The 24,788-nt window shown below is 37.9% G+C and overlaps 1 protein-coding gene across 1 annotated transcript; it reads left to right on the top strand.

Annotated features, from left to right (window-relative positions):
• Window positions 1-541: 541 nt before the first annotated feature.
• YIPF4 (Yip1 domain family member 4) lies at window positions 542-24,767 on the top strand. The gene is made up of 6 exons (XM_058551483.1): window positions 542-841; window positions 11,599-11,752; window positions 13,405-13,576; window positions 16,773-16,850; window positions 20,349-20,462; window positions 23,657-24,767. Exons 1-6 carry the CDS (start codon window positions 763-765, stop codon window positions 23,792-23,794), a joined length of 735 nt encoding a protein of 244 aa, XP_058407466.1. The 5' UTR covers window positions 542-762; the 3' UTR covers window positions 23,795-24,767.
• Window positions 24,768-24,788: the final 21 nt, after the last annotated feature.

The raw sequence follows: 24,788 nt of genomic DNA, 5'->3' as shown, positions 1-24,788 counted from the left end.
TTACCCTTTCTGGCCTCAATTGCCTCCCTCATTAAAGGAATGTGGCTAGACTACAGCCCCAGTCTCTGGGTGGTAATTTACAGCTTATCTGCTTTTTTATTATTATCCAATCCAGCCCCCTTCATTTCGCAGATGAGAAAACTGAGGCTCAGAGATGATACACAAGATTATTTAGTCAACATCCTATACAATTAATTACTGACTAAAGGCAACGGAATCTTGGGATCCTAGACCGGAGCCGACCTCCAGAAACGTTCCTAGTTCTAAAATGCTCTCATCCACCCAGTTACCAAAATGGCAGGAAATAAGTAAAGAAAAGCCAGAAGAGATGAGACTTAATGGAAACAAAACAACCAAGAAGCAGGCAGACGCCAAAGCGGTCCACGAATTGGAAGTGAAGTTCCTGTCCTGGGTAAACTTCCGGAATCAACAACGGGGAGATCCAATCAGGACGTTTCTCCGGGAGCCAATGGGAGAGCACATTACAAAGGGCCAATCCAAGCGGCGCTGTCACTGTTATGGTCCTGTCAGGGCGCCGGCGTCGTGGTGCTTGGGCGGTCGCCACCGAGCGGACTTTGGTGGGGCGCCCTCGGAGGCAGTTGCGGGGATCCCTGCGCTCGTCTCCGGCCTCGCTCCCAGCCTGCACCTCCCGGCTCGCCCGCCGCACCGTAGGGCGCGCGTGCGGGTCGGCGCCGCGGCCGCCTTGGGGCCTGGGCCCAGCCGCAGCCTCCTCCCCCGCCGCCGGCTCGCAGGGCCCGCGAGATGCAGCCGCCGGGCCCGCCCCCGGCGTATTCCCCCACCAACGGGGACTTCACCTTTGTTTCCTCAGCAGACGCGGAAGGTGAGACTGAGCCCTCGGAGGGCCCGCCACCCCCGAGGATGCCGGGCCCGACTCGGCGGAGTCTTTCTGGTGCCGGGCCGGTTGTGGCCGGGTGGGGACGGCGCGGTGACTCGAGCACTCTGCGCCCGCCGGGCCTTCTGGGAGGGGTGTGGGGAGCTTTCCAAGCTCGGTCAGCTGCCGGCTCTCCCCACACCGTCTGGTGGCAGCTTTTTCTGGGTGACTTGCCCACCCAAATGGACCCACGGCACCCTAAGGTTTTATTGCTGAAATGACTTGCCGTTTCGCGGAAAAGGGATGGTTAGTTGGCCTGGGTGGGTGTCAAAGGACGAGAACGAGAAAGGACGCTGTGTTCCTCTGCTGTTTATCAATAGGATACCTTTTTGCTGAGATTCGATTTGGCGCTGCAAATACAAACTCCTCTCGAGGAGTTCGGGTTTTTTATGGAGTCTGATATCTTGCCTACGTCCCAGTTTTTCTCCTGTTTTATAGTTTGACCTCAACATTCAGAGAAACGGACCCGGGTTGTATTTGAAACTTTTTGTAATCCGGCCGGTGTTCCCAATAGCTTCTGCCATTTTCCTTGTACTGTTTTGAGGAAGCAGTTGTGCTGGAGAGACTTTTCTACAGCACGGAAAACAAATTTTCCTCCTTTTCTCTGTTCCTTACCAGACTCTTTGTAACCGGAATCTCTCTCTGTTAGTCATTTTCAAATTTTACTTTTATTAGACTTTGTACACCAGTTATTTTCCAGTGACCAGACTCACTGCCTGATATGAAAAAATAAATTATATTTAGTTACAGAAGTTTCAGTCTAAATAATAACCTTGCGTTTTTTCAAGTCTGGTTTCATAGTGCATCAGTTAGTATAGTTTGTTTTCTCTTTTTCTGTTTTGTTTTCCTTTTTGAGTGTTGAAAAAATACTAGTTTAAAATAGCATTGTTTAAAAAAATAGTATTGTAGTTTTGGTTATAATTTAAAATGTAAAATGAGATTTTTATCTATCATAGAGAACATAGCTGATACATTTCTTTTAAGCTTAATATGAATATTTGATGAAATGGAGCAACCCAGACTATTTCAGTCTGTTTCATCTACATTTGGTAGCATGGTGCTTAGGGAGGAATATCAACTTTAATTTTGCAGACTTAAAAAAAAACTTAGCATTGAATATCAGAACCTGATGTTGGTTCAAAACTCATGTTATCTATGTATATATTTTTCATATCCTCCCTTCCCCCAGAAATTACCTTTCTTAAATACACCTAAGAAATCTGAGAGAATGATATAACACGTAACCCATTGACTCCATATGCTAAACCAAGAAACGTGGAATAAGTAAAATCCATAACATTTATCCAGACTTACTCCCTATAGCCTCTAAGGCTATATAGACTCCCTGTATATCCAGGGATATATACACAAGAGTAGATTTATGTATAATAATACCCTCATGTGTATAACATTGTATAGTTGGAATTTACGGAGTATTTTAAGCAAACGACTTGTTTGGTCTTTATAAGAATTTTGCTGAGCTTTATTATTCCTTTAGTATTTAATAATGAAACTGATACTTAAACATAAGTTTGGTAACCTACACGTGAAGGACCTGGAATTAAGAGCTAGTGTTCTGCCTCCTCAAGTTTCTTTCCACTAAACCATGATGGCTCTTTCTTATATTTTTATAAATTGACTAGCGTACCTGAAGTGTAGTGTTAAGAGTCCTGGGTTTGGGGCTGGCCCCGTGGGGTAGTGGTTAAGTTCAGCACACTGTGCTTTAGCAGCTGGCATTCGCTGGTTCAGATCCCAGGCACGGACCTACACCACTCATCAGCCATGCTGTGGCAGTGACCTGCATACAAAATAGAAGATTGGCATGGATGTTAGCTCAGGGAGAGTCTTCTTCAAGCAAAAAGAGAAAGATTGGCAACGCATGTTAGCTTGGGGTGAGTCTTCCTCAACAACAACAACAAAAAGAGTCCTAGGTTTGGATCCTGGCTGTACCAGTTACGGTTATGTGATATTGGGCAAGTTACTTAGCCTCTCTTAACTTGAGTTTTCCTCTATACAGAATCAGAATCATAATACCAAACTGCTCGAATATTTTGCAAATGCAAAGTACTTAGTACTATATCTGGCCGAGTTAAGTGCTCAATACATGTTAGCAATGATGCTCCTTGGCTTTCAGTATTATTTGGCTCCACACTTATTTTTTATTGTTCTCCAACATGAACATTTGGCTCTGCAACTCCACGTCTTTTCTCTGGTTCCTAAGCATGTCATTATAAATTCTTACTTCTCCTGTTTTATGTTGTTTCTCTAACCATGAATGTTTTTGGCTTATAGATGTTTTCAGTGTATACCTTCCTTCTAGATTCTATTCAGTTCTCTCTTTCTTAATGATACCTATCCTTACTATTGGGCCACACATATCCTTTATTCTAAAATGTGCCTTGATGTTTTATCTCCACATATCTATGCATATCCTGGTCCTCATGCTTAGAAAGCCTTTCTCCTCCTTACCCCAAGTTGAGACTTAAGATTGAATTCAGATGTTCCTTCCTTAGTGAAACCTTGCTTAACTGTGCCTCAGAAACAGAAACTTCCTTTTTTTTTTTTGTGAGGAAGATCAGCCCTGAGCCCTGAGCTAACATTCATGCTAATCCTCCTCTTTTTGCAGAGGAAGACCGGCTCTGAGCTAACATCTATTGCCAATCCTCCTCCTTTTTTTTCCCCAAAGCCCCAGTATCACATAGCTGGTTGTATGTCATAGTTGCACATCCTTCTAGTTGCTGTACGTGGGACGCGGCCTCAGCATGGCCGGAGAAGCGGTGCATCGGTGCGCGCCCGGGATCCGAACCCAGGCCACCAGTAGCGGAGCGCGCGCACTTAACCGCTAAGCCACGGGGATGGCCCCCAGAAACTTCCTTAATCCTGTCTATATCCCAGCACCAACCACAGAACCCAGTATATAAACATCACAAAATAATTGTTTGTTGAAGGAGTAAATGGTTTCTGCTTTCTTTTATCTTATGTGACATTGATACTAGGGACTACAAAACTTAGCACATTTTGGATGCTATAACTAAAAAATTACTGGATTTAGAGCCAGAAGTCTTCAGTTAAAGTCCTTCCACTTATGGTAGCTATGTGATATTGGGCAAGTTGTATAGCTTCTATAAGCTTCCATTTTGTCAACTATAAAATGAAAAGCACACTTAGAATAATATTGCGAGAATTATTTAAGATAATGTGTATAAAAGCAAGGTCCATAAGTACAAGTTAAAAGAATATGAGCAATGTGTGAATAAGCCAATAAATGAATAAATGAATAGTGAGATCTAGACTGAGATTCAAGTCTATGGTGTGATACACATTATATATATGTAAAGTGTAGTATAGAAGTCTTTAGGGCAATCCTTTGGCTTTATTTTGTGTCAGACAAATAAGTAATTCTTGGCCTGGTTTATGTCCATAGATCAGCAGCATTGGCATTAGCTGGGTGCATAGTAGTGCAGAATCTGCCTTGAGCATAATTTGCATTTTAGCAAAATTCCTCTATGATTCATATGCACCTTAAAGCTTGAGAAGCACTGATTTAGAATGTTATGAAAGATCAGAAGAGGAGGAAATTTTTTCTATCTGGAAGATCAGGGACAATTTAATGGAGGTGATATTTTGCCAAACTTTGGAGGATAGATAATGTTTTATATATGTAGGATGAAGGGAGTACCTCCATGTGCAAGAGACTGCATATGACAAAGTTCCTGACACCAAGAAATGGTCTAATAAGAAAGAGATAAAAAAATTTCAGTGTACATAATAAATACTATAAAAAGTATGATTCAAAGGAGGAAGTGGTTAACTGTGCAGGAAGGGATCAAGGATGTCTTCAGTGACAGATAAAGTATATTTTGAAGGATAAATAAGAGTTCTTCAGAAAAGGGGAAAGAGCATTCACTTAAGAACTGTACAAGTATAACAATTGGTGGAGGCAGTCCTTGTATTTTACACTTCCCAATCTTCAAAAATCTAAAACAGTGCTGATTTGGACCATGAGCTCCTTGGGGTTAGAAGCTTTTTCAGCTCAAGTCCAACAATCTCCATGTGCCCTATCTACTTCTCCAGAACAATTTTCTGTCCCCCCTCCCCATCTGGACCCTATACTGTAGCCACACTAAGCCTCTCCATTCTTTGAATGAACCAGGATCCCTTTTACCTCAGGGACTTTGTACCAGGCTGTTTCTTCTAATTTCAGATAATTAAATGCCACCTGTTCTTCAGTTCTCAGATATACTTGCTTAAGGAAGTTTTCCTTGCTCTCCCAGACTAGATTAGGTTTTTTCCATAGTCCCCTGGACTTTCCCTTCATGCATTTACACAGTTTATAATAACATATTTGTGTGATTATTTGGTTAAAGTCTATAAGTTCTATGATGGCAGGAACTAAATGTTTTCATGACAGTTTAGTTTTGTTTTTTTTTTTCGTGAGGAAGATAAGCCCTGAGCTAACATCCATGCTAATCCTCCTCTTTTTGCTGAGGAAGATGGGCCCTGAGCTAACATCTATTGCCAATCCTCCTTTTTTGTTTTTTTTCCCTTTTTTCCCCAAAGCCCCAGTAGATAGTTGTATGTCGTAGTTGCACATCCTTCTAGTTGCTGTATGTGGGACGCCGCCCCAGCATGGCCGGACAAGCGGTGCATCGGTGCACGCCTGGGATCCAAACCCGGGCTGCCAGTAGCGGAGTGTGTGCACTTAACCACTAAGTTAAGCGGGGCCGGCCCCGATAGTTTAGTTTTTAACATAAATCTCCGGTACTTATAACAGTGCCTGGCCCATAGTAGGCAAGCAACAAATGTGTGTTGGTTACACGAATGAATTAATGCAAGGGCAAATAGCTCCATATACCTTAAATCAAGAAGTGACATTAAAGGCTTTTTAAAAGCAAATATACAAAATTAGATCTGTATTTTGGAAACATAATCTTAGCTGCGCTATGGAGGACTGATTCAACAGGGAAGAGATCTGAGCAGAGAATATGGTCAGGAGGCTACAGTAAAGAGTATAGCTGAGAAATGGTAAGGACTCGAACTAAGGTATTGTCAGTAGAGAGGGAAGAAAAGATTGATTATATAGCTATTCTGAAATAAACTGATGACCAACTGAATATGAGAATGAGAGAGAGACTAGAGATTAGTTTCTGGTCTCTGGCAAGAGGAACTATATCCCTTCAGTGTGAGACGTGTTTGTTTTGTTTTGCTGCAGAGATACTTAATTCTGGTTTAGAATTAAGCATATATGGATTTCATTTTCAAATGAAATGAGATGATTTTTGTCCTTTCTCTTATTGCTTGGTTTTTTTTTTTGAGGAAGATTGGCCAACTTGTATAAAATTGTGTCTTAGGTTATATTTTTATTTATATTGTTTTGGTTTATGGTTTTAGTAGCCTTACTATTCAACACTGTCAGTAAATTTTCATATTGTACATAAAAAAATCAATTAAATTGGAGCCAGCCCTGTGGCGTCATGATTAAGTGTGACACTCTCCACTTTGGTGGCCCAGGTTTCCAGGTTTGGATCGTGGGCGCAGATCTGTACCACTCGTCAGCCATGCTGTGGCAGCAACCCACATACAAAGTAGAGGATGATCGGCACAGATGTTAGCTCAGAGCAAATCTTCCTCAGCAAAAAAAAAAAAAAAAAAAAAATCAATTAAATCTCCTGAGCCTACCTTTAGAAAAGTTAAATTCCATTTTGGCATAAACCAGTTATTTAACAGAAATTTCTTTTGTTTACTTTATGAGTTTTTTAACTTTTTATTTTGAAATAATTATGGATTCACAGAAAGTTGCAAAAATACTACACAGAGATTACATGTACACTTCACCCAGTTTCCCCCAATGGTACCATCTTACATAACTATCAAAACTAGGATATTGACACTGGTACAGTCCACAGACCTTATTCAGATTTTACCAGTTTTACATGCACTTATTTGTGTGTGTATGTATAGTTCTATGCAACTTTATCACATTTATAGATTTGTGTAATTCCTTATAAGTTTAAAATTTATGAAAAGAAATAAATAGATTAATTTTTTTAAAAAGGTAAACCTTGCTTAACTTTCTTTTTTTCTCCCCCGGAAAGGTTGGCTAAAAAGTCATTTTCAATTTTCAAATAGGGAAGAAAAGCTATTCTTGCACCTATTTTATACCATATGTCATACTTAATTAGTATAATATATAGAAGATATTTGTGATAATACCTACATGGATATACAATTTTTTAAAAATCAAGTAGGAAACTTTTCAAAAGGAAAAACTGAAGATTCTTCTGTCTACACTACTAACTTGTATTAGAGGTGATATCCTTTCTGTGGAGGGGAGACTTCACAGAAAGAGTAGGCTAAATGTTTGGTCACCTTAACAAATTAACAGAAAATTATCATTTACTCAAAAGAGCATTGACAGTAATTATTAGATTATTATGTCTACAACTTACTGATCACAATAATGTACTATGAATTGTAGATACTATCATTTTTATATAGGAGCGTCAGTCTGTTTGGGCTGCTATAACAAAATTCCATAGACTGGGTGGCTTATAAACAATAAAAATTTATTCCTCACACTTCTGGAGGCTGAGAGTCCAAGATTAGGGTGCCAGCATGGCCAGGTGAGGGCCCTCTTCCAGCCTGCAGACTTCTCCTTGTGTCCTCGTATGGCAGAAGGGAGTAGGAAGCTCTGGAGTCTTTTTAAAAATATTTTCTTATGGAATGACATGATCAAGCTCCAGTATAGGTCTAGCAATTATAAAATCATCATGTGCTTGGGTTGGTTTCTTGATCTCTTTCATTGGTCTATATATGCATTAACTTTTTTTTTTTTGTGGGGAAGATCAGCCCTGTGCCAACATCTGCCAATCTTCCTCTTTTATTTTTTTCTTCTGCTGAGGAAGACTGGCCCTGGGCTAACATCTGTGTCCATCTTCCTCCACTTTATATGGGAGCCACCACAGCACGGCTTGCCAAGCAGTGTGTCAGTGCGCGCCTGGGATACGAACCCACGAACCCCAGGCCACCGCAGCAGAGCGTGCGCACTTAACCGCTTGCGCCACCGGGCTGGCCCCTGAATTAAAATATTTTTATAACTAAAATGGAACAATGGGATTTATCACTTCAGTGTGAGACGTGCTTGTTTTGTTTTGCTGCACAGATACTTAATTCTGGTTTAGAATTAAGCACATATGGATTTCATTTTCAAATGAGATGATTTTTGTCCTTTCTCTTGTTGCTTGGTTGGTTGTTTTTTTTGTTGTTGTTTTTTGAGGAAGATTGGCCCTAAGCTAACATCTGTTGCCAATCTTTCTCTTTTTCTTTTTTCTCCCCAAAGCCCCAGGACATAGTTGTATATCCTAGTTGTAGATCCTTCTAGTTGTTCTTTGTGGGACGCCACCTCAGCATGGCTTGATGAGCAGTGAGTAGGTCCGAGCCGGGATCTGAACTGGCAAACCCCGGGCTGCTAAAGCAGAACTCGTGAACTTAACCGCTGCGCCACTGGGCCGGCCCCTCTTGTTGCTTGTTAAATAAGAAAAAGCTTCTTCACATATATAAGAAATTGGCAAATACCAACAAAATGTTCATTGTTCATTGCAGGATGCTCTTCTTTCACAGAAATCTGGAACTTGTCTAGGGGCGGATCAGTAAATCTCATCCTGAGTATACTATCACACTGCACTGACCGAGTGCTTCCTTGTGTTTCAAAGTGAAGTTCTCAGGCTGAGTAAAAGATTCAGAGAAGGGATTTCCCACCCAGTAGTACACTTGAGTTGAAAGGGAGGAAAAATTATTGTTAAATTTTGTTCTGCAATTTTTACAGGTGGCTTTCAGTAAAACTTGAAACTTAGTGGTATTCTTCCTCACTCTGAGCCCAAATAGCAGTGGAAACATTTTTAAGATTTCCTTTTACAATAGATTTTTTCCATAGATTATTTCCTTTTAAATCCATTTATTTTTATTATTATCTTTACATTGTTTTTTACTTAGAAAATAATAAGAATATTTTAGTAAGAAGGAATTAATTTAAAATTAGTGTTTCATAATTCTGGATACCTATCCTAGAGTTGACAACCAAGCTAGCTGGTTTACTGTGGTTTAACTTAAGACAGCTGTGCTCCCAGAGTGATTTGGAATGTTTCTCCTTGTTTTCTGAGATTATTCTTTACTTGTTAACTTGCTAATGTGTTAAGCTAACTACCAGTTTTTTGGACTTTTCTATTGCATTTTCTTACCCACACCTAATTGTGTCTTCAGGGTACTGGGCGGATGTGTCAAACTGCTGTTGCTGACATTCCTACATATGTCCAGGATACTTTCCTACTTTGCGTGGAATGGAAAATACTATGAAATCATAAGCTAAACGTGCCTTTTTGAGGTTCTGGCATCCATGCTATGACAAACTGCTAAACATTTACAATTCTTTATCACAGCATTGCTTAGGACCATAATTTATATATCCTTTTTTTGGTTTAGATTAAGGACTTCAGCTGCAGTCCTTTCTAGAAGCCAGGAAACAGTTGTTAAGATCCCTTCCTGCCTCATAATTCCAAAACCTTTAATGTCATTGCTGTACTAATGACTTCTTGATCTAAATCTTCTCCTTGTTAAATCAAGAAAAGCAATTTTGAGGGGCAGGCCCTGTGGCCTAGTGGTTAAGTTTGGCATGCTCCGCTTCCACAGCCTGGGTTTGATTCCCAGGCACTAACCTAGACCACTCATCGGTGGCCACGCTGTGTCGGCAACCCACATATAAAGTAGAGGAAGATTGGCACAGATGTTAGCTCAGGGCGAATCTTTCTCAAGCAAAAGGAGGAAGATTGGCAACAGATGTTAGGTCAGGGCAAATCTTCCTCAGGCAAAAAAAAGAAAAGAAAGAGGGCCGGCCCCGTGGCTTAGCGGTTAAGTGTGCGCGTTCCGCTACTGGCGGCCCGGGTTCAGATCCCAGGTGCACACCAATGCACCGCTTCTCTGGCCATGCTGAGGCTGCGTCCCACATACAGCAGCTAGAAGGATGTGCAACTACGACATAACAACTATCTACTGGGACTTTGGGGGAAAAAAAAAAGGAGGAGGATTAGCAATAGATGTTAGCTCAGAGCCGGTCTTCCTCAGCAAAAAGAGGAGGATTAGCATGGATGTTAGCTCAGGGCTGATCTCCCTCACAAAGTAAATAAATAAACAGGTAAGAAAAGGAAGAAAAGCAATTTTTGTACCTATTGGAAATGGAATTTTAGTTAAATTTCAACTCCTTCATTTTCAACTTAGATTAAGACAAAGAAGCAAAAAGTAATTTTGAGAGAATATTTTAATCATAGGATTCTTTAACAGCATCTACAGGAACTATTTTTAAACTTTAAGTAGGAAAAGACAGTGAATTCAAAAGTATTTGTGTTTTGTCTCTAGTTGAGTAAACTCCCTTATAAAATCTTTTTAGAATTATATAATGTTAAACCCGGAAAGAACTTAGAATAGGAAACTGGGGCTCAGAAGACATTAAATGATTTGCTCTCTTAATTAGTAGCTAAGGTAGGACTTAGCTTCAGAATGCAGACTTTATTATAATTAATTGCAGGAGTTCTCACAAACAGACTGGGATGTGACTCATAATGGAGCCACTCACTGATTGAAGTTTAAGCCAAAATTTTAATGGCGCTTCTCAAAAGCTAACCTAGAATTTAGAGTAATGTGCAAATTAAGCTCTTCTTTATGCTGTATATGATCTCCAGGGAAGGAGCCTGTGTTAAGAGTGTCCTGGTTTGCTGTTGCCAAAATTATTTTCTAAAGTACCACTCCAATCATGTGGCTGCTAGTTAACAATATTGGTGGTGGTTTACTGGTGCATACTGTCTGGTCCTACAAATGTGATTTTTCTTCTTAATTCCTGTATGGCCTTAAGCAAGTCCTTTACTATTCCCAATTTTTTTTGACCAGAAAATGTAGCGTTTGTACTATTGTGATTATCTGTAACCTCTAAGGTACTGTGCAGACTGTGAATGGAATTTATTTTGTAATGTGGATAACTGAATTTCTTTATCCCTTTAGAGCTGACCTAAAAAAAAAAACCTTCATTTTTGCCAAAACTAAAGATGATTGATACAGTTTTACATAAAGAAAAAAAAAAGTTAGCTGAAATAGCAGGAAACTCTTTCTAGTCAGATTTGTCCAGAACTAAGCATTAATATATGAAATACTTAGCATAACTATTTGGTGATTTAAATGAAAGAATGTATGAATAAATACATGAAAAAGTAGAGAAAAATTATCTACAGTTTTCCCTTAGCAAATAAATTATGTCTAATGATTTGTATATATGCATGTGTAATACTTTTAAAAGAATTTATACAGTCACTTTGTTCTGAAGCACATAAGGAATCCAAAATGGTATCATGTAATATATTTTGTATATATCTTCCATTTAAATTTTACTGTTACTGTTATAAGTCTAGATTCTGGTACCAGTCTAGCTGATTACCTGTGAAAGCTTTCATATGTCTTCACCTCTCTCATATTTCATTTTCTTGTAAAATAAAAGATGGCTTTTAGATATCTACCAACTGTAAAATGTGAAGATTGTCAGCAATAGCAGATGTTCATAGTTAGAGATCTTCAAATGGTAATTATCTTTGTTGCATATATGCTCATGTTGGTTAAGATGCACACATTTTACCTTGGTTTATAGTTTTCTCTTCTTTTCTCCTAAGATCTCAGTGGTTCCATAGCATCCCCAGATGTCAAATTAAACCTTGGTGGAGATTTTATCAAAGAATCTACAGCTACTACATTTCTGAGACAAAGAGGATATGGCTGGCTTTTGGAAGTTGAAGATGATGATCCTGAAGATAACAAGCCACTCTTGTATGTAAAAATAGTAATATGTATTTTTTGGTTTTTAGAGCTAGTCTGAGGGATGATGATATTCTTTCATGTTATTGAAAGACAAGTATGGAAAATTTTAACCTTTTTGGTCAAAAGTTGTAGCTATTTTCAGTTTTACTAGTAATTAGAAGAACTGAAATAATGAGAGAATATTTATAACCTATTTAATAGCAAAAATTAAAAGAATCATAATCCTATATCATACCCACACAAATATACTCCAGATTGTTAGAGCTTACCTGGTTCTATAGCTATGTCAAGTAAACATGCATTCCAAAAAAGCAGGGTGCTTACTGTGGAAATTTAGTTTCACACATTAAGACTTCCAAAAAGATTACTCTCCCAAATCTCTCCCATATACCACTGGGAGGACTATAGGGAGACTTTCACTTTCTTCATAGTACTTGAAATTTTTTGAGCAATTATGTATCACTTGGAAACAAAAGTAAAGAGTTTAACAATTTTGGAAAGAAGAACCTACAGCTTTGTAAAATTGAGGCATTACTAAGTTATTCTTTGTAGTAATTATTGGTAGATCAAGTGCTAAAACATCCTGTTTCTTGGTGTTAATATACCATATTTTATCTCATCTAAGGTGCTGGGGATTATAAGATGCAGTTATTTTACATTTATCAGTAAGAAAGAAAAAGTGCCTAAGATAGCATAAAGCTAGGACATCAAAGAGCTATCTCTTTAGTGTAAGGAGAAATGAGAAGTAACCCACCATACAAAAAGAGACAGCAAAGAAGTTTGCTTGTCTCAATTTGGCACTGGTTAGGGTGTTGGAAGAAAAATTTCCCCCGAGAATGTAAACCCTACACCAGTTCACATTTAGAACTACAGTCTGAATTATCAGTATGGTCCAAAAAAGTCTCAAGCAGAGAATTTTATTTAAAGCTGTCCCACGGGCCGGCCCTGTGGCTTGGTGGTTAGGTGCACGCGCTGCGATGCTGGTGGCCCGGGTTCGGATCCCGGGTGCGCATCGAGGCACCACTTCTCCGTCCATCCTGAGGCTGAGTCCCACATACAGCAACTAGAAGGATGTGCAGCTATGACATACAACTGGGGCTTTGGGGGGAAAAAAATAAAAATAAATAAAATCTTTAAAGCTGTCCCAAATTGGTAGTGCCTCCAGGAGACTGGCAAAAGGAAAGGCAGACCTTGAAGCGCTTGACTTCACTCCAGACTGACAATTATAAGACACTACTGATTGTGAGATGCATCCCAACTTTAGAGGTGTTGAAAATATACACCTTGGGGCCGGCCCCGTGGCTTAGCGGTTAAGTGCGTGTGCTCCGCTGCTGGCGGCTCGGGTTCAGATCCTGGGCGCGCACCGACACGCCGCTTCTCCGGCCATGCTGAGGCCGCGTCCCACATACAGCAACTAGAAGGATGTGCAGCTATGACATACAACTATCTACTGGGGCTTTGGGGGGGAAAAATAAATGAAATCTTTAAAAAAAATATATATATATATACACACCTTGGAATCAGTGAAATATGGTACTTCAAATGTTTTGTTGACCTATGGAGACTATACCATCATATTTAAACTTTTCTTAAATTGTCCTTTAACTGTTTCAGTATTCAGAAGTGTTTGCCTTTTAAGAATTTTTATTTTAAAATTATAGGGAGGAATTGGATATCGATCTAAAGGATATTTACTACAAAATTCGATGTGTTTTGATGCCAATGCCATCGCTTGGTTTTAATAGACAAGTGGTGAGAGACAATCCTGACTTTTGGGGTCCTCTGGCTGTTGTTCTGTTCTTTTCCATGATATCATTATATGGACAGTTTAGGGTAAGTATATCTTAACTTTATACAAATTCTGAATATTTTAAGAGTTTTAAAATTAAAAATAACCAAATATTAACTGTAATGCTACATTATGTTGAAGTGCTTTGCCTTTACCTGTTATTTCTCACTTGTTCATCTCTAGAACTCTTCTTAATTAAATAAGTGGGAAGTACGTTAGATTATTGCTTTCTAAACTTTTCCACATCATCATTCACGTAGAAAGTATTAATATTTGTATGGCAACTGGAATAAATGGATTGGACTACTCTGAACTGACCAGAAGTGACCCAATGACTAGAAGTGATCAAAAGGGCTGCCCATGCCCTTTTTGATTTCCCCAAGGGATGAAGAGTTTGAAACATAATACTCGTAATCGTGTTCTTACCTTTTATTCATTTTTAGTTCTGTTTTTTAAAATAAACATTTTAATAAATGATGACAAGGATTCTATCAGTATTTGTTTTTATGTAATACTTTGTCCTACTGTCAGGCACTTTGTCTTTATCATCAGAACACAACAGATACACATCACTCCCTCATCCCTAGTTTAAGGCTTGAGGGGAGTGAAAAAATAACTCTTTACCACAGAGTGATTTGGTAATGAATTAGTTTCCCGTTGCTGCTGTAACAAATTTCCACAAGTTTGGTGCCTTAAAACAATGCAAATTTATTCTTTTACAGTTCTGAAAGTCAGAAATTCAAAACCAGTGTTAAAGAGCTAAGATCAAAATATCAGCAGGGCTGGTTCCTCTAGAGGCTCCAGAGCAGAATCTGTTGCTTGCCTCTTCCCACATCTAGAGGCTGCGAGCATTCCTTGGCTTCTGGCTGCATCACTATAATCTCTGTTTCCACGGTTACATTGCCTTCCTCTCTACTGTAGTCAAATCTCTCTTTGCCTCCTTTTTTTTTCCCCCCCAAAGCCCCAGTAGATAGTTGTACGTCGTAGTTGCACATCCTTCTAGTTGCTGTATGTGGGAACGCGGCCTCAGCATGGCTGGAGAAGCAGTGTGTTGGTACGTGCCCAGGATCCGAACCTGGGCCACCAGTAGCGGAGCACGTGCATTTAACCGCTAAGCCACGGGGCCGGCCCTGCCTCCTTTTTTTTAAGGACAGTTGTGATTACATTTAGTACTCACTCAGATAATCCAGAATTGTCTCCCCGTAGCAAGATCCTTAACGTAATATAACACTAGTCCTATTAATATTTGCCTTAGATCAATAGTTTATATCAAGTATTCTGTTGGGGGTCGGCCCCGTGGCTTAGCAGTTAAGTGCTCGCGCTCCGCTGCTGGCGGCCTGGGTTCGGATCCCTGGCGCGCACCAACACACTGCTTCTCTGGCCATGCTGAGGCCACGTCCCACGTACAGCAACTAGAAGGATGTGCAGCTATGACATACAACTATCCACTGGGGTTTTAGGGGGAAAATAAATAAATAAATAAAATCTTTAAAAAAAAAAAAGTATTCTGTTGGAAGTCTAAGGACCATTGAAGAAGTTGAATGGGGGCCCTGGTCTCCTACCCACCACCAATCCCTCATCCAGAACATTTCTGATTTTATCTATTTTGTATAATCTTTCATTTGAACAAAAAGTTCTAAGGCTAAAAACAGATGATCATTACCTCCATAGAATATCGCTCAATTTGGCTTTGCTTGGTGTTTTCTCATGACTGGATTGAGTTCATGCGTTTTTGGCAAGAATACCACAGAAGTGACATTGTGCCCTTCTCTGCATACTATCCAGGAGTACCTGATTTTTTTGTGTGTGTGTGTGTGAGGAAGATCAGCCCTGAGCTAACATCCAATGCCAATGCTCTTCTTTTTTTTTTTTTGGTGAGGAAGACTGGCCCTGGGCTAATATCTGTGCCCATCTTCCTCTATTTTGTATGGGACACCGCCACAGCATGGCTTGACAAGCGGTGCATTGGTGCGCACCTGGGATCCGAACCTGCAAACCCTGGGCTGCCAAAGTGGAGCTGGCACACTTAACCGGGCCGGCCCCAGGGAGTGCATGATTTTGATATGTCTTATTACTGGTGCTGTTAACGTTGATCATTTGGTTAGGTGATGGGGTGGTGTCTGCCCAATTCCTCCACTGTAAAGTTGCTATTTTTTTCTTTTTAATTAATAGATATCTTGTGGAGATACTTTGTGACAATGCAAACATCCTGTTTCTCCTCAAACTTTAGCTCACTAATTTTAGCATCTGTTGATGGATCTTGCATGCAACAGTTATTTCTGTATTGTTTACTGAATGGTGATTTTCTATTTTCTTCATTCCTTCCACATATATTAATTGGTATTCTCTATGGAACTGCTGCCTCTTCTTTGCTATTACTTAATCATTAAGATATTTATTTATTTCAGTGTGGACTCATGGATATTTATTTTATTTTCTAGATTTTAATCCAATATTATCATCACTTATTTCATTGCTTAGATTGGTCTAGCTTTAGCTATTGGGAGCTCCTTCAGGGTAGCTTCTGTTTCCTTTTGACAAATTCCCATCCTTTTTTGAGCACTTCCTTTCATCTGACTCCACAAAGTTTTCTGGGCTTATCTTTTATTTTCCTTGCCCCAGCCCTGGAATCAACCATTTCTCTAAGGAGTCCCAGTTCCTTTTATTGGAGAATGGTATTTTGAAACCAGGATTTGGACAGTAAGTGTGCTTATGTTCCTACTGGGATGTCATTATCTCTAGACCCTCAAAGCAGACAGAACTTGGAATTATATGCATGTATCATTATTACACTAAGTCTCAGGAGTTAAAATTGTCTGAAATGTCTTCCGTATTCTGTTACTTGGATAAATATGTAATTAATGTAAATTTTAAAGACCTCCTGAGAAGGATGGTAACTTGTTTCAGGGATAAATTTTCCTTGCAGATGCTGTAAACCAGGGGATTGGAAGTAGACACTTTGTTCTCTTTTTGCAGTAATCATTTATCACATATCTTGAAATACTGAGGGTTCCTTAGGAAATTGATCATTGCTAAACTTTCAATTTGGAAGTAAAATTGTATTACACATTGTATTCTTATTAAGTTTTGGAAAGAATTAACTGGGAACTCAGACAAACTGTCTGTGACCTGAAGTTGGGTTTACCAAACTATCTTATATGGCAGAGAATTGAGTTCCTGGGAAATTATCAGCTTGTTTGGTACAAAGATATTAATTGCACAATTTTTTTTTCCCTTAAGGTGGTTTCATGGATTATAACCATTTGGATATTTGGTTCACTAACAATTTTCTTACTGGCCAGAGTTCTTGGTGGAGAAGTAAGTAGCTAATTTTGAAAATAGCCTTTTTCTTTTTGATAAGCTGTATTTTTGATACTGCAGATACTATTAGTAGCTATATTCATCCTAATAGTTTCCTGTCCCAGAATTGCTTTTAAGTTATACTACTTGCTTTAAGATGATCAACATATTAGTATTGTGCATATTCAATAAATATTACAAAAAATGAAGAAGAAAGAAATGATTCTATCCCACTCATAAGTAATTTACAGCTTTTTAGGGAAGCATACAATTCATTCTCTGTTACACAGTTCTCAAATTTTTTGATCTCAGGTCTCCAAAGAGATTTCTTCATGTGGGTTATATTCATCAATATTTACCATGTTAGAAATTAAAATAAAAATTTTAAATATAGGGCCCAGCACCGTGGTGTAGCGGTTAAGTGCACGCTCCGCTGCTGGCGGCCCGGGTTTGGATCCCGGGCGCACAGCAATGCACCGCTTGTCAGGCCATGCTGTGGCGGCCTCCCGTATAAAGTGGAGGAAGACGGGGACAGATGTTAGCCCAGAGCCAATCTTCCTCAGCAAAAAGAGGAGGATTGGCAACGGATGTTAGCTCAGGGCTGATCTTCCTCAAAAAAAAAAAAAAAATTTTTTTTAAATATATATTTATTCATTTGAAACTAAAAATAGGGGCCAGCCCTGTGGCATGGTGGTCAAGTTAGGCACGCTTTGCTTCGGTGACGCAGGTTCGTGGATTTGGATCCGGGCACAGACCTACACCACTCATCAGCCTTGCTGTGGTGGCGACCCATGTACAAAATAGAGGAAGGTTGGCTCAGATGTTAGCTCAGGGCGAATCTTCCTCACCAAAAAAAAAACTAATCTAAAAATAAACCAAATACATTTTAACATAAATAATACATTTTTAAGAAAAATAACTTTTTCAAAACAAAAACGTGAGACGTATTATTTTGCATTTTTGCAAGTATCTTTAACCTCTGGCTTCTTGGAAGCTGGATTCTAATATCTGCTTTCTGCATTCAGTCTGTTATGATATATTGTTTTGGTTAAAGTACATGAAAACAATAAGCCCTCATACAGATGTGTAATTGGAAAAGGGAGAGTATTTTTAATAGCCTTTCTGGGTGATTGTGGATATTCTTCTCTGATACTACACCAGTACTCAACAAGTAATCATTTCTTAAAGGTTTGCTGCAATGAGGAATCTCAGACCATATCAGTGAACTTTTCGTTCTCTGTTTCATTAAAATTTACGTTGGACAGATCTTTTTACCCATGTATGGTCATTTGGAAAACATTGGTTTACTGAGTGTTGTGGATCTTCCAAATGTTGACACATTTTAATATACAGTATCAGAAAATAACATTCATTAATGTCACCACCCATCTCATCAGAAAAGTCTGTATGTGTTGGAAAACTGTCAGGCTTACAGTGGTGGGTACAAGTTTTCCAAAATTCTAATTTTTGCTTGAAAGATAGGATTTTATCATTTGCAACAAATACTGTCGGGATTGTGTGTGTGTGTGTGTGTGTGTGTGTGTGAGGAAGATCAGCTCTGAGCTAACATCCACGCCAATCCTCCTCTGTTTGCTGAGGAAGACTGGCCCTGGGCTAACATCTGTGCCCATCTTCCTCTTCTGTGCCCATCTTCCTCTACTTAAATGGGACGCCACCACAGCATGGCTTGACGAGCAGTGCGTCGGTGCGCTCCCGGGATCCGAACCCGGGCCACCAGCAACAGAGCGTGCACACTTAACTGCTACGCCACGGTGCCGGCCCCTGTCTGTTGGTTTTTTTGAAGCAATAGGCTCACTTCATTCATTTTCAAGAACATGCCTGCCAGTACCCAACTCTGAATAACCAGAGTTTGTCTTTCATTTATTCTTTCACATAAAAAATGGTGTTCCATGGAAAAAGCATCTAATTCAACTCTTCACTGAAACAATTGTACAAGTGCTCTTCCTTGAGATAACCATTGAATCAGGATACAGCAGAAATGCTTTCTGCGTACTTTGCATTTTGTTATACAGAATATTAAAAAGACATATACTCAACGGTTGAGGTTTAATAAAATGAATCATTTTAACTGCTTCATTAAGGACGTTCTTAAGTGAAACTTGCTTTTTTTCTTCTTTCTTTGTGAGTGTGTGGTAGTAGAGAACACAGTAACTACCAGGACAGTTCATGCCATCTTGATATGTTTTAGCCACCATTGCTTTTGCCCTGTTAGTACCAATATAAACCCAATGAAAAAGGCAAATAATGTTTTATTACTATTATAAAAAATAGTTTTGACCTTCCAGTCTTCTGGAAGAGTCTCTGGGACCCCCAGGGGTCCATGGGCCACACCTTGATAACCACTACTCCATTAAATAAGACTTTATGAATTACTATAAACCTAGGAATTCTAGCAGTTTATTCTGTGGAGAGAGTAAAGCAGAGGGGATGCCAGGGAGAGTTATGATGTGGGTGCTGACTTATCAGGCTGACTCTATGAACATTAACGCTAAATGCAGAAACCTTGAGTACTTTACTCGCACTTGGTGGAAAGATCTGTCAAGTCTGTTAACTTAGCTCTTGTTCTGCTTTCCAGATCCCAAAATTATGTTGCTGTTGTCCCATCTTCTCTTCTCCTGAGTATGCCTCTTATAAGTAGGAGTTTCTTTTTTCCCTTCCCTTTTAATGGAGAGTCAGTGATATTAGATATATGTGCTTAATCCATCATCCTAACCTAAAATTCTTGAATAAGTTTAGAATAATGTTTATGTGTAAACTTTTCCACTCTTCACATGGACGTTTAAAATAATTCTTATAGATTAAATGTTTTGGTAATTTAGCACTGTTGATGTAGGAGTTGAGACCTAGATCTTAATTTGATCTCTGTCACCTACCAGCTTTGCTTTCCTGAACAAAGCACGTTGTCTCTCTAAGAATCAGTTTCTTCATAATGGGGACAACAATACCTACTTCACAGGGTTGTTCCTGCATTTGATCGTCACAACATGTGAAGCCTCATCACAGAGCTTGGCACACAGTAGCCACTGAAAAATATTTTTCTCTTCAGTCTCTCCTGTCTGCCCTCCCTTCCCTTCTAATCTACATTTGTCGCATGTAGCTTCTCTAGACCTTGAATTTTTCATCTGAATAAGGTGTTGTGGTCCCTTTAAATAATCCTACAATTTAAGGGAAGTATTGACAAAGTATACTATAGAGATATACTGAAGATAATTGTATATATAAGTCTGAAGCTCAAAAGAGAGAGAAGGGCTGTAAATGTAGATTTGGATATCATCAGAAAATTGATGATAATTGAAACCATGGTGGGTTGGTGAGACTATTCAGGAACATAGGAGACTATATGATAATTTGAAATATAATGCATGTGATACTTCATGATTTCTTCTTAATTCTCACATTTATGTAAGTACAACAAAGACTATACGATGATCAATGGTGATTAAAATGAGTATCTTGATTTCTATGATATTTATTTAAAATTTTGAAAATTCACAGGTTGCATACGGCCAAGTTCTTGGAGTTATAGGGTATTCATTACTTCCTCTCATTGTAATAGCCCCTATACTTTTGGTGGTTGGATCATTTGAAGTGGTGTCTACACTTATAAAAGTAAGTAGTGTGTATTATAGAAAGTAGTTTACTGTTTTCCAATAACAAAATTATACTAGTTCTATAGCTAAGAATATTGTAATCTATAACAGTTTATCAAACAATTGGCAATATTTTGGAACAAGGACCTTACTCACTGATTTTACCAATTGTATTTCTTTTATTTTCCACTTTTAATGACCAGGTATTGTAGTGTATGTCTAGGAGGGAATAAAGAACAAAGAACAAATCAGGCCTCAGGATAGTACACTCAGGATTTTTTTAATGTTTAATTTTTCTTCTCTATGCTGGTAATACAAGTTCACCTGACTTAGATTTTGTGGGAGATAGTTATTTAAAATTCCACTGGACATTTTATTTAATAACTGTTACTCCTATTTGAATAGTAACTTCCTTATCAAATATGATAGACATGGTTTTAATAAGTTGACTTTTCTATATTGCAGACATCAGGACTTCTTTATGCTGTGTTAAATTTATATTAGCATATGTAACCATTTTAGACATTCACTGATAATATTAAGTATTAATAATAAGTAGAAATTTTACTTAAATTTTGAACAACTTTGGGAAATAAATGACTGCTTTAGCACATGTGTGTATATTATACAGTGAATGTAATTTTTTTTTCTGTATGGAAAATATAGCTTTGTAAGACCATCACTTTTCAGAGCTGCCATTATATAGCCTTCACACTAAAGTATTCGTTTTTAAGTAGAGCCACTTAATTTTTATGACATTTGGTTTTATTTAAAGTTCATTACTAATTCCAATATAAAAAAAATGATTCCTTTTAGAATTGGGTAACTACAGGCTAATACTGACATTATATAAGCATTGCATATTGAGAAGAGTATAGATTTTGGAACCAGCCAGTTCTGAATTCAAATCCTGGTTCTGCCACTTACTTGCTGTCTGCCTTGGGGGGAGGTATCTTTTCTTATCCTCCTCTGCAAAATGGGAATCTTAATTACTTTTTAGAGTTTGTTATTAAAATTTTAAAGTTTATATAATGCCTAGAATGGTGCTTGGCACAGAGTAGACACTCAAGTGGTAGCTGTTATTATTACAAATATTATAGAAGAATATTTTGAGAACATCTTTGAATGTTTGAACTGTTTGAACACTTTAGAGACCAAAGAGAAGACTTTTCCTTCCTCTACATTCTAATCCTAAAATCTTTTTTTTTTTTAATTGGTATTATTAGCACTTAGTTTAAAAGTCTTGCAGTGTGGGAGCTAGCCCCATGCTGGCGTTTAATTATCTAGCATTAGTGAACATACCACTTTACTGAATCATTCAGGATCATTTCCTTCTTTTGTGTTGTTTTTACTTGGGTTTAGGCTTGTTGGAATACTTCTGAGACTACTCCCAAAATTGCTAAAACCGTGTCCTCTGGTCATTTTAGTCATCGAGTTCAACTGAAAATTGGTCCTTAATATTCTTTATGCAACATACGAATGTACTTTTATAAATCAGGAAAGTTTTTTCTTTGTGAGGAAGATCAGCCCTGAGCTAACATCCATGCCAATCCTCCTCTTTTTCGCTGAGGAAGACTGGACCCGGGCTAACATCTGTGCCTGTCTTCCTCCATTTTATATGGGATGCCGCAACCGCATGGCCTGACAAGTGGTGCCTTGGTGCGTGCCCGGGATCCAAACCCGGGCCGCCAGCAGCGGAGCACGCACACTTAACCGCTACACCATGGGGCCAGCCCCAGAAAAGTTTTTTCTATCATTAAAAATTTAAGATAAAATTATTTTTAAACTTCAGATTTTTCTTTGCCAAACTTTTTTTCCTAATTGCTTAATCTTCTGTGTGTAGTGAGCTGTTGTACGTTTCTGGTTTCAGTCCAAGGTTTGTTGAGAAATATGTTTCAAAACTCTCATCATTTAACTCTAGCATTAGAATACAGTTTAATCTACAAGCACTAATTTTTTTTAACATTAAATCTCTAACTCTTACCAATCTTTAACCATTTATTTACAACAAAAAATTTAATCATGACATACAAATGCAATTTGATCATAATTTTATTTCATATATTTCCCTATACTTTTCTGTAGGTTTAAAATATTTAGTAGGTTTTTTGGGGGGTTTTTTGTTTGTTTAAAAAGGACAATGGAAAGTTGGACCATCTCAAATACATTTTCAATCAGTTTGCCAATATTTATTTTTCACCTCTGTACCCTAACCCATTTTTTACTTCTGAGGATGATTTTGCCCCCCAAGCACATTTGGCAGTGTCTGGAGGCATTTTTGGGTGTCACAAATGGGGTGGGAGGTGGAATGTTACTAGTATATAGTGGGTAGAGGCGAGGGTTACTGCTAAACATCCTACACTGCACAGGACAGCTTCCTACAACAATTATCCAGCCCAAAAATGTCAATAGTGCAAGGTTGAGAAACCCTCCTCTGTGTCAAGTCTGTTTCTATCATATTTTCCCTATTTCTACCCTCAGAGTTCTTCCTTTCATTTTATTCTATAAAATGCCTTCAGTGACTGCATCAATAGGTACTACATAAATTACCAGTGGAAATAATTTAAAATTAGTTATGTGTATAATCAGAAAACCACAGTATATTTTATTTAACTCTTGACCAAAATGTTATATTTTTTCCTCCTTTTTATTTAATCCTATACTTCTACCTATCCCTGGGGAAGTGCTGTGATGCTTAATAAACATTGTGTCGAGTTTTTACTTAATCTGTTTTCCTACTTCTTAGAAGAAAAAAAAAGAAAAATTTCTTCTTTGTAAGAATCAGTTAGTTTTCTTTCAGCAATCAAATTTCTTTCAGCAATTTGTCCCAATAATAGTTTTTCTAAAAGTTGCCTTATCTTAAGTCACCAGAGACACTTGTTAAAGACTGATAACTAAATCCTTCCCTTAGAGACTCTGATTCAACAGATCTAGAGTGAATTCCAGAATTCTCTTTTTAATAGGCCCCGAGGTGATTTTTATGATTAGTCAAGTTTGATAACAAAAGACCAGTTGCAGAAGTCAAGGAGCAGAGTAAGGGCCAACATTCTTCATAAGTTTTAAACATTCTCAATAAGTTTTTTCTTTACCACAATTAGTTGTCAGGGTTGTTTTAAAAAAATATTGTAAATGTTATTTTTACTCTATGATACCCAAAATATGAATTGACTTGCTAATATGCTGCCTTTTGTCTTTTTTGTTTGTTTTTTAAAGCTGTTTGGTGTGTTTTGGGCTGCCTACAGTGCTGCTTCATTGTTAGTGGGTGAAGAATTCAAGACCAAAAAGCCTCTCCTGATTTATCCAATCTTTTTATTATACATTTATTTTTTGTCCTTATATACTGGGGTGTGATCTAAGTCATATATGAGTAGAAAAAGACAATGTTATATTTGTGTGTAGGCTGGGAATTCTTGCTGAGGGGATTGAAGAAAACCTGTTGCTGGTAAAATTTTACATGCTCCAGATGTAAAGGCAGGTTTAAGGTCTTTTTAAAACAATATTTTTTGTATTTAATTAAGCAATTGCAGTTATCTGGATTTTTTTTTGGTCAGAATTCTAAATTCTGTTTGATTCTTCATATTCCAGTGAATAAAATATAAAAGCATTGTGTTTTTTAAGATTCTGTCAATATTCACCTAAAAACTTGTGCCAAAAGCACCTGGAATGGTAATTATATTTCACTTGAAGGGTAAATATGACAACATCCTGATAATCTAAAAGTGCAATTTTTTTCATTAAAGGGTTTTCTCCTGCATCACAGATCCTGTAGATATATATTTATATTTATACATATATATTTATGAAATAATTCTTATTCATAAAATATATTTCTGAATAGCCTAAAAATTAAGATATTTTAAATCTGATGCTTAAACTTTCTTTAATTTGGCATTAATCTTTTTATTTATAAATTTAAATTTGTTTTATAAATCGTATATAATTTTTAAAATCGCATACATGCTTCAGTATGTCCTTATTAAGAATTCTTAACAACGAAAACTGATTTTAACAGTTGCTGATGTAGATTTGGTTTCTTTGAGTGTGCTTTTAAAAACCATTTTTGAGTGTCTAAACATCTGATTTAAAGTTTCTGTTTATCTTTCTGACCAAAGGAACAAGAGGTATAATGGATATAGCATTCATTAAAATTGTCAGTGTGTAGAAAAACAGTAATATTTATAGCATCAGTAAATATTTTTAAGTGGTACTCCTAAGTCATAAAAGTTGCTGGAAAGAGACCTTTAAAATCTTGTGGTCCTGAACAATGTTATATGAAGTAGAAAAAAATAAAATGCATCCCAGCTCTGTGTTTTGTTTTATAACATCCTGTCCTATATTACTTGAT

This window comes from Diceros bicornis, chromosome 12 (genome assembly GCF_020826845.1).
Source record: "Diceros bicornis minor isolate mBicDic1 chromosome 12, mDicBic1.mat.cur, whole genome shotgun sequence".
Lineage (NCBI taxonomy): Eukaryota > Metazoa > Chordata > Mammalia > Perissodactyla > Rhinocerotidae > Diceros > Diceros bicornis.
Note: the sequence above shows the minus strand (reverse complement) of the source record. Positions and strands in the feature narration are given on the sequence as shown.

Coding starts and splice junctions, on each gene's coding strand:
- YIPF4 (XM_058551483.1), top strand. CDS start 763: ATGCAGCCGCCGGGCCCGCCCCCGGCGTATTCCCCCACCAACGGGGAC. Junction 11,753..13,404: donor GAAGATAACAAGCCACTCTT/GTATGTAAAAAT, acceptor TTAAAATTATAG/GGAGGAATTGGATATCGATC. Junction 20,463..23,656: donor TGGTGTCTACACTTATAAAA/GTAAGTAGTGTG, acceptor TGTTTTTTAAAG/CTGTTTGGTGTGTTTTGGGC.